This window comes from Triticum dicoccoides, chromosome 2A (assembly GCF_002162155.2).
Source record: "Triticum dicoccoides isolate Atlit2015 ecotype Zavitan chromosome 2A, WEW_v2.0, whole genome shotgun sequence".
NCBI lineage: Eukaryota > Viridiplantae > Streptophyta > Magnoliopsida > Poales > Poaceae > Triticum > Triticum dicoccoides.
The window spans coordinates 728,282,130-728,292,665 of record NC_041382.1 but is presented as its reverse complement, the minus strand read 5'-3'; the positions used below and the strand labels follow the sequence as shown (position 1 = coordinate 728,292,665).

Genomic DNA, 10,536 nt, shown 5'->3' with positions numbered 1-10,536 from the left:
TCTGACTCGTACAAGGCTTCTGCGTAGCCTTCGCCACCTGCGCCATGCCCCAGAGGTTCGGCCGATCCCGCGTCGCTCATTCTCGCTTCTTCCTTTGCTCGCGGCTCGCGTTGACTGCGAGAGGCCACATGCCTCGTCCAACCACATCCTCTCACTGCCTTGCTCCTCCACCACCACTCCTCTCCCTTCTTCCTCCCCTCCCTGCCAGCCAGGGCACTCTCCCTCTCCCACCTCCGTTCGCCGCAGGTGAGTGCGCGGCTACGGGTGTCTGGCCAGCAGCAACAGCTGCGGCAGTTCCGCGCCCGGAGAAGCCGCGCGCTGGGCGATGTGGAGGACGACGACCTGCCGCTTCCTCATTCGGGCGTCCTCCTCTGCGCCGTCGGTGAGCCCTCCCCTTCTTCCTCCATCTCTCTTCTCTCCCCCGTGCTTCTTCTCTAAGAGCTCTCTCTTTTTCTACAGAGAGACGGCCATGGCCGCCCGATGCCCGAGCGCCGCCGGCCAAGGATCCGCCGGCGTCCAGACCCCCTCCACGCCATCCCCATCTCGCCAGAGACCTACACCAAGTCCCATCCAGCGCCCGCGCCACCCTTCGGGCCCCGCCCCGCAGCTCTGCAGCCCGAGCGCTTCGGCCGCCTCGCACCTGAAGCAGAGGAGAGGAGCTCCCTACCACGAGCCTCTCCAGCCCCGGCAAACCAGCAGGCCGACCCCGCCTCCTAGTCACTTCCCTCCTTCCTTTTTTTCCGTCGGGACGCATCACCCCTTCCTTGGCTTCTGCGGGAAGCCGGCGGCAAGCTGCGGCCCGTGCCCGGCGGTGGAGAAGGCAAATGGATAAGCGAGCGGTGGTGGTGCCCGGTGGTGAAGCAGTTTAATTAAGGACCGTGGGTAGAATTGTAACAAATGCAGGGTTTTTTATGTAAAAATGAAGCGTTTTCTCACATACCCACTTAAAATAGGATTGCGGATTGAATTACCAAAACTGAAGGGGCTTTTCTGCAAAAGTTATATTTTAGTATAGTAGATAGAGAGGTAGAGATCAGCAAAATAGCCCGTGCGTTGCAACAGGAGAAAAAAAATCAAACGATGCTAGTCTGATAAACATGGCTAAAGACCCCTAGATCCACGTCATCTGTGCATTCAAACGTGGTCAATCCTTAGGCGAGTTACATTCAAACGTGGTTAATCCTTAGGCGAGTTATCATTGAACCGCATCTATGCAAGGCAATGATTAAAACTTCAAAAAATAAACTTGTTGAGTTGAACGTGACAGCTGCCAGTCCATACACCATCCTTCGTAAGGATTGACTACAATCAGAAGCGAGAAAACACCAGCAAATACTTCCATGAAATTTCTAAAGGTAACACTGCACTTGTATATATGAAGTTAACCCATGCCACAATAGTAATATCCTCTGCCGACCACTCTACACCTGCCAAATTAAGTTCATCTATGCATCACAGAGAAAAGGAATTTGAATGATGTGGGGATGCCACCTTGGATACAACATGGTCGTCTCTGCTATGTTTGTGTCTCTAAATTGAATATTATTTCTGCAATAAAAATAACTTAAAATACCAGTGTAGCAACTGCGGGAATAAAAAATTCACATTGATACTTGCCATAGCCAAACAGATACAACATATTTTTTTTGAAACTATAGTAATTTAATACATCAGTATTCCAATGCCTGCGCTGTGAATACTTTAGTTACTAATACTAAAGCTTTCTACATACCTAGCAAAAGGGCCCGTGTGTTGCAACGGGTAGAAAATAGAAAAATGCAAACACCCATGCCTACTAAAACCACTATATACAAGGTCCCTATAGACAACTATTTTTCCTGATATAAATGTAGAGTGGAACATAAATTGGTGAAGAAGTAATCCAAAAGACAAATGTAGAATGGAACATATGTTGGTGAAGAAGTAATCCAAAAGGTACATCATTTTATTCATTATCCAGATGTGTGTATGATACAACGAAAGCTAATTAATTGGCCAAAAGTGTGATAAAAAGAAAGATAAGAACTACGTCTACATGGCTGATAACTCGCATCATGTGAGGCAACATATATGACCACATATGTGAATGAAAACATTAAAAGGCGACAAAACTACTTTTTGCAGAATAATACACCACCGCAATCATGGGAGTCCAGTTAACGATTTTCATTGAAATTGAATCCATTTTTTAATAGAGCAAATAAAATGCAACTTTCTGGATTCTATTGACCCGTATGCTTGTCATGGTAGTTCTGCTCATAAGGATCACATGATGTCACCATGGCTACTAAAAACTATGTCACCAGTAGACACTACAATACGTTACGATAGTACCACTATCTTGCAAACTATCGTTGTAAAAACATAAAGTTTGCTAAAGAAAGATGTCCTGTTGGGAAAATGCATTGTGCTCACCGCACACCTAGGTGCATGCCGACATGTGTGAGATGGCAGCCGAGGTGCCAGTTTCCTCGCCCGATGAGGCGGATCCCGCGTCACACAGGGGACATAGGCATGGGCTATGAAGGACGCTTGAGGTGGTTGCACGGGCTACCACGCCCGTGGTGCAGACAATGCAGAAACATGAGGGCTAGTGGTGGTTGATGTTGTGGCAGGCACGAAGCAGCGGCGGCGCCCCGACACATATTGGGCATAGAAATGTCACACATAATTTTCACACGACTGATTCAACACTCGCGCGAGGGCGACGTGCTGGTTTTTTTATGTAAAATATGTCAAACATGCTGTTATATTGGTACGGTATACATTAGCGTATATTGGCGTGTCATCCTTGACCCGCACCTGGAGGTAGTTAGGATAGATATAGGATAGAGTTGTTTCTTTCTCTTCAAGTTCTATCTTCTCCCTGAATATCTCCTATATCCAAACTACTTTGTATGCGCTGTACGGGAGGTGCGCCCCGCCTATATTAACACGTACCCGTCGGCCTCAACAGGCAAGACGTTTCCAGCTATTCGCACATGGTAGTCAGAGCTATCCTTTTCCCATCAAAGCTCCCTGCAAACTCCATCTAGCCCTAGCCATGTCTTCCACCTCTGGCGCATCCCAAACCAGCCTCAATAGCCAAGTTACCGAGAAGCTAACCCGCACAAATTATGTGCTATGGTGCACGCAAGTCATCCCTCAGCTGCGCAGCGCCGGTGTCTACGGCTACGTCGACGACACCTAGCCGGAGTCGGCGAAATCCCTCGTCACCACCAAGGACGGCAAGGAGGTTTCGTCAACGCCCAACCCTCTCCACCCAATCTGGGTCCGGGAGGATCAGCAGGTTCTGGGATACCTGCTGAACAACCTGACGCGTGAGGTGCTGCTCACGGTGACCACGGTCACCACCGTGGGCGCGCTCTGGACGACGCTCGCTGGGATGTTCTCGTCTCAGTCTGCCAGCCGCATCAACAACATACGAACGTCCCTCATCAACGCGCAGAAGGGGAGTCTCTCCGTTGCCTCCTACTTCGCTTCCATGCGCGGCTACGCCGATGAGCTAGCCGCCGCAGGCAAGGCGATCCCCGACGACGGACTCGCCTCCTACATCATCCATGGGCTCGACGCCGACTATCAGCCTCTGGTGTCTGCCCTCGACGCTCGCGTGACCGGGGTAACCCTTGATGAACTCTTTGCCATGTTATCCAATTTCGATCAGCGCATGGCTCACTTCCAGGGGGCCGATGGCGGCGGCTTCAAATCATCCGCGAACGCGGCCACTCGCGGGCGGGGCGGCGGCTCTCGCTCCCGTGGCTCCTCTCGCAACAAGGGCAGGTCCGGCGGCAACAACCGTGGCGCTGCGCCACCCCAATCTGGTGGCCGAGGACGCCGCGGACGCGGCGCTGGTGGCGGCGGCAGGAACCGTCCGGACACCCCTAAGTGCCAGATCTGCGGCAAGGTCGGGCATACAACAAAAGATTGCTGGTACAAGTATGAGGAGGACGACTACGACTCCCAAGATGAAGAAAAGGTCGTTGCGGCGGCTGATGGCTCATATGGTGTCGACACGAACTGGTATGTTGACAGTGGTGCTACCAACCACATCACCAATGAGCTCGAAAAAGTAACCATGAAGGAGAAATATCGCGGCAAGGATCAAATCTATACTGCCAGTGGAGAAGGTATGAGTATACGTCACTTTGGTCACTCAATATTTCGTCCCCCTCATCATAATATTCATCTTAGGAAAATTCTGCATGTTCCTAGTGCCAACAAGAGTCTTCTTTCTATCCATCCAATTGCCCTTGATAATCATGTATTTCTTGAATTTCACCCTTACTTCTTTTTTATCAAGGATCAGGCAACGAGGACGGTTCTCTATCGAGGTAGATGCGTTGGTGGCCTCTATCCGTTGATTCCGGAGTTTCGAAGACCAAATAAATATGCTTGTGGTGCCATCAAGCTCTCGTCCACACGATGGCATGATCGTTTAGGACATGCATCTTTTTCTTTAGTTGAAAAATTACTTAGGAAAAATAATCTCCCGTTTGTTGGTGAGCGTCATAATGAGACAATTTGTGATTCATGCCAGAAAGCTAAAAGTCATCAGTTGCCTTACCCTATTTCTAGCAGTGTTTCTACCAAACCACGACAATTGATCTTTTCTGATGTTTGGGGTCCTGCCCCTACTTCTGTTGGCAGACACACTTATTATGTTAGCTTCATCGATGATTTTAGCAAATTTTCTTGGATCTATCTTTTAAAGAAACGGTCTGATGTGTTTCAAGTGTTCAAAAACTTTCAAGCTCTTGTTGAGCGAAAATTTAACAGCAAAATCGTCGCTGTCCAGTCAGACTGGGGAGGGGAGTACGAAAAGTTAAACTCCTTCTACCAAACACTTGGTGTCTCACATCAAGTGTCATGTCCTCATGCTCACCAGCAAAACGGGTCAGCAGAACGCAAGCATCGACATATTGTCGAGGTTGGCCTTGCCCTTCTAGCCGGCGCATCCATGCCTCTAAAATTCTGGGATGAAGTGTTTTTAACCGCAGTCCATATCATCAACATGCTCCCTAGTCGTGTTATTCATAATGAAACTCCGATAGAAAGACTTCTCCACACCAAACCAGACTATAAGTCCCTTCGTGTATTTGGGTGTGCATGTTGGCCTAACCTTCGTCCCTACAACAATCGCAAGCTCATGTTTCGATCAAAACAGTGCGTATTTCTTGGTTATAGCGCACAGCACAAAGGTGTCAAGTGCTTAGATGTTTCCACCGGGCGAGTGTACATCTCCCGTGATGTCGTTTTTGATGAAACCAAGTTTCCATTTGCCGATCTCCACCCAAACGCCGGTGCACTACTTCGAGAAGAAATTCTCCTCCTACCCCCCCCCCCCATCTCACTAGTTTTGACAAAGGGGGACTAAATATTGATGATCATTCGTTGACTAACTCATCTAATGGCATGCATGAGCTTTGTGTTGATGAAATAAGAGAAAATTATGAAGCAAATAATCAATAAGGTGAAAAATCTGGGCCATATTTCATGTGTCCTGTGGCAGGAGACAACGCGCCAGGGGACAGATCCCACTTGGGATCGGCAGCGCAGCAGCAGCAGATCAGATCCGCCTCGGGATCGGCAGCGCAGCCGCTGACCAGATCCTCCTCGGAATCTAGTGGTGCAGGGACGCCAGGTGCAGGCGTGCGCGCCGCCCCGCCAGATGCGCGCGTCTCCACCACCGACACGTGGGCCCTCCCCGACATGCGGGTCCCTCCAGGCAGCACGCGGTACGGCGCCCGTCCCGTCACGTATCAGCAGCGCGGATCCGCGCGGGTCTCTGAAGCTGGCCCCACCGGTGCTGATCAACCGACCGGACCGCGCAATGATGAGCGGGTTCCCGCCTTGGGATCTTCTACACCCACCCGTGATGAGGCGCCTCAGCTAGCGACCACAGAAGATCCGGCCAGCCCCGCACTGACTGAGGCTGCTGCTGCACCTGCTACTGGGTCCGCGGCAGGATCCCCCTTGGGATCTGTTGCTGATCCATCCATGCAGCCCTCCGGATCCTCTGTGGCTGCGGACTCTGTAGCTCCTCCTTCGCGACGAACACGGCTCCAACAAGGTTTAATTCAGCCTTTAAATTATAAACATGTAACCAAATATGGCTTGGTCTGTTCCACAGGAGAACCAGATGAGCCAGCGACTCTTGATGCAGCACTTCGTGATGATAAGTGGAAGAAGGCAATGAATGAAGAATACATGGCATTAAAGAAAAACAAAACCTGGCACTTGGTTCCTCCACAGCAAGGTAAAAACTTGATTGATTGTAAGTGGGTTTTTCGGATCAAAAGGAGATCTGATGGAACTATTGATCGCTATAAGGCTAGGCTAGTTGCAAAAGGCTTCAAACAGCGATATGGTATAGACTATGAGGATACATTTAGTCCTGTGGTAAAAGCAGCCACCATTCGTCTTGTTTTGTCCATTGCTGTTTCCAGGGGATGGAGTCTCAGGCAGCTTGACGTACAGAACGCGTTTCTTCATGGTGTTCTGGAAGAGGAAGTGTATATGAAACAACCTTCTGGGTTTGAAAGTAAGAAAACTCCCTCCTATGTGTGCAAACTTGATAAAGCATTATATGGATTGAAGCAAGCTCCAAGGGCGTGGTACTCACGTCTTTGTCACAAGATGCAAACACTTGGATTTATCCCCTCTAAGTCAGACACGCCATTGTTCATCTATAACAGATCCAATACATGCATATTTGTTCTCATCTATGTTGATGATATAATTGTAACTAGTTCATCTGATAAAGCAATTAAAGGACTGTTAAAGGACTTGACTGCAGACTTTGCGTTAAAGGATCTTGGAGACTTGCACTACTTTCTTGGAATTGAGGTAAAGAAGCATTCGAATGGACTTCACCTTTCTCAAGCTAAGTATGCAACTGATCTGGTTAAAAAGGCAGGACTGCAAGGTTGTAAACCTTCTCTCACACCATTATCAAGCTCAGAAAAGTTGTCACTTATGGAAGGTACACCTTTGAGTCAGGAAGATAGTACAAAATATAGAAGTCTAGTAGGGGCTCTTCAGTACTTAGTAGTGGCGGCTGGGATCGGGACGCGAGGAGAACCCGTGCTTCTGTGTGCTTGTGGACCGCGGGTTGAATATTTGATACAACAGGGGGAGTTTTCGAAAACAGTCTAAACAAAATTTAGTACCATCTCGAATATGTTTTAAATTTAAAGTGAAAGCGCAAACTTATGGGAAGAAGCGTATTGTGACGGTGAACCCACGGAGTCAATCCGTGCTTTATATATATATATATATATATATATATATATATATATATATATATATATATATATATATATATATATATATATATATATATATATGGGATTAGGGATAGACTAGCACAAATGCCCGTGCGTTGCAATGGGCTAAAAATTCGTAAAACCTGCTCTGTATGACAACATGCATCGTTTTTTATATCTAGTTCTGATAAACATCAGCATAAGTTTATAATGTTATCTCTTTTCGGAGTATGACGCATGGATGTAAATAAGCCACCCTAACATCTTTCATCGTTGAACGAGTAGTGCTGCATGGAATAGTCTAGTAATTGGTTCTATTTTTACTTTTCCGAAAACACAAATATTTCTTTATTACAAAATAATTAAACAATTTTGAAATTTTTAATCTTTCTATTAGAACCGAAACATCTTTTGAAGATGAACATTTTTTTTGAACACATGTTTTTTAACTATGAAATTTGAAATTTTTGTGGTCAAATTTAAATGGTTTTGTTAAAAAAAAGTTGGAACATTTTTTGGGAGTTTTGTGCATTTTTAAACAAGCGTGAACATATTTAAAAGCATGTTTTAAAAAAAATTAAGAAGAATTTGAAACACTCTTTATCTAAAACACACACACACATTTGGTGTCCGCAATTAGAAAAATAATTGTTGGTGTCTAGACCATGTAGTGTAAAGTTGGGAAAGTCGTCAAGAGTGTCCTTTGATGGTCCTTCCTTCATCTTAGCACTATCATCGATGGAAGAGCAATGGTGTAAGTGTTTTTAGCAGGATGCACCGACATAAAATTGTTTGAGAGTTTAATAACTAATCTAAATGTTTTTTCTTAAAATTTTGAAAATATTTAAATGCAAACATTTTTTTTTGGATGGAAGAGTAGTGGTGCATTGAAGTGGGATTGTTTATATACATTTTTTGGTTAATATTCGAAAGCAAACAGGTTTTTACTATGTTGATATTTTTTTAAGAAAAAGTTGGTTGCTTGGTTTGCAAGATTATATTATGTTTTTTTTCCTTTTGCACTACTTGAACTTGGCCCAAAGACCGAACCGCACTCACTCTCACTCATCACCATAAAAAAGGCAAACTTTTTTGATAAATTTCATGTGAAGGCGACGTACACCATCCATCACGTATATATGCTTCTTCTACATTTCAGCAAACATAGCAAACAATCCCCACCGAGTAATCCTCCTGTGTGGCCCTCTTTTATCCACGCAGTGCTGCGCTGCTCCTCCTTCACATCCCGTCCAGCAGGCCAGCACCCAATAGGCCAACATCCCAGTAGCGCTGCTCCTCCTTCTCCGCCCCGGCCCCAAGTTCCCACCCCCACCTACGGCGCCGCGTACTCCCCTCCCCTCTTCCCTCTTCCACAGCCAATCAAGTAGAACAGATCGAGCACACGCGGCGCGGTCACACCCCTCCCTCCTCCCTCGGCGCCGACGATGCACTCTCCCTGGAGTGCGCGATCGTGTCATGTCCGCCTCCAGCCTGGGCCAGGAGAAGACGTCAGGGCGCCGACATTGTGCACCCTCCTCGCCAATCGCGGGTCCGCCGAGCAGCGGTGTCCGTTGGTGCCCTTCTCTTCCTCCGCTCCGACGCTCGGCCTTGCTTGGCCGAGCTCGCGGGGCTCCGTTCCATTCCATTCCATCCTTCCAATTCCATTATGTTCCCTCTCCTGGGGTTGCCGATTGCGTGCTTATCTGAGATTCTTCCTTCAGACCTACTTACTCTTCGCGGATTAATTCCTTCGTTCTGTTCCTCTCAGAGGCTTGTTGATTTTTGATGCGGAAAAGTCGCCCGCGTATATAAATTGATTGAATTGGTTGAAAAGGAGCAAGGTGGGACTATTTATGAGTTCTAATCCTCACGTAGAAAGTATTTTTCACTGCTCCTCTGCTCATCGGTTTAGTAAAATGTGGACTATGTCAATTCGGCCCACGCGCGTGACAACGAAACATACGGCCTCCCGGGGTAATGCCTGAGCTACGCCCGCGGGTCACTGGCCTGTTTCTTCGTTCTTGATGGGCTGTTTCGTTCGCTTTCTCGGTGTCGAGCGATTTGAGCGAAATCGATCAACGGTTTAGTACCACCTCGAGTATATGTTTTAAATTCAAACCGAAAGCGTAAATTCACAGAAAGAAAGCGTATTGTGACGGTGAATCCACGGAGTCAATCCGTGCTTTATTATTAGGGATAGGTAGGACATATGCCCGTGCGTTGCAACGGGAGAAGAAAATATCACATCCCTTTAATTGCTCTAGTCCATCAACCTCCATCCAAATCATATTTCCACAGCCTAAGAAGAGGTTGCATTATTTAGACCTATGTGGAGAAAACATATGTTGCAACAAATCAGGATTAACCGGGTCATCGATCTATGCCCAGCTCATAGCGACTGAGGAATGAGGAAGACAACATGTCTCTGTCTAAAGAGCATAATTAGTACAATAAACAAACCAACACCAGCAACCTAAATTGTACCTTCAAATTAAGACCTAGTTTAATCTGATGGGGCAAAAATAATTAGTCAATTCATCAAACATATAGTCAATTTCTATAAGAAAACATGTAATCGTCCACTCAAGATTGAAAAATGCAGTTTGAAGGGACTGCCCAATCTACATAAATCACGACCATGTTTTCTACATTGCCTAACTAAAACAACATTTGGCTTATGCATAGTCTAATAAAGATTGCAAACTGCTGATAAGTGTTGACCTGTCGTTGGTTTCTGGTGAGCATATAAATTTACTTGATTGAAAAGAAATTTGCAGTCATAATGATAGCTCCAGCCAACAACCGGAAAAGTAGTCTCATTGGATATACGCGTCCAACAGTCCAAAGAGGGACTCCATAGGAGCAGTATGGAACATCATCATAATGAAATACCTATTATCTCTTCTTTTCTTTGTCATCAATGTCGGTCACGATGTCCACTACACAGCGAACGTTCCACCCAAACTTGGATCCAATAAAGAATTGCATCCCCCGCATGGACAGATAAGCGAACGATCACGTTTGAGATCCCGGTCAAATCTGCATAATCTAGTGCTTGCGCCTTGTGTTTGTGTGATCTGGATTTTACATTGTAGTAGTTTAGTACCAGTCCGTGAAGGACACAAACAACCACCAAATTCAACTTTAGTTGAAAACGATCAACACCTTTTTTGCGGGATAACATGATCAACACCAAAAACAGTGGGGGTTCCGCGTTTGATTCCAGTCACCGTCAACTATTTTTGACTCATCTTCTAAACGGGATGGTTGG

General features: G+C 46.5%; 1 protein-coding gene across 1 annotated transcript; it reads left to right on the top strand.

Moving 5' to 3' along the window:
* On the top strand, positions 1 to 777 carry LOC119356702 (translation initiation factor IF-2-like). The gene is made up of 2 exons (XM_037623677.1): positions 1 to 382; positions 460 to 777. The coding sequence occupies exons 1-2, from the start codon at positions 326 to 328 to the stop codon at positions 715 to 717; spliced, it is 315 nt and encodes a 104-aa protein (XP_037479574.1). The 5' UTR covers positions 1 to 325; the 3' UTR covers positions 718 to 777.
* The last annotated feature ends 9,759 nt before the right edge of the window (positions 778 to 10,536 follow it).

What these genes read in the sequence shown, in the direction of transcription:
- LOC119356702 (XM_037623677.1), top strand. Translation starts at nt 326, where the DNA reads ATGTGGAGGACGACGACCTGCCGCTTCCTCATTCGGGCGTCCTCCTCT. An exon ending in CGTCCTCCTCTGCGCCGTCG is followed by an intron (nt 383 to 459) that starts GTGAGCCCTCCC and finishes CTTTTTCTACAG; the next exon opens with AGAGACGGCCATGGCCGCCC.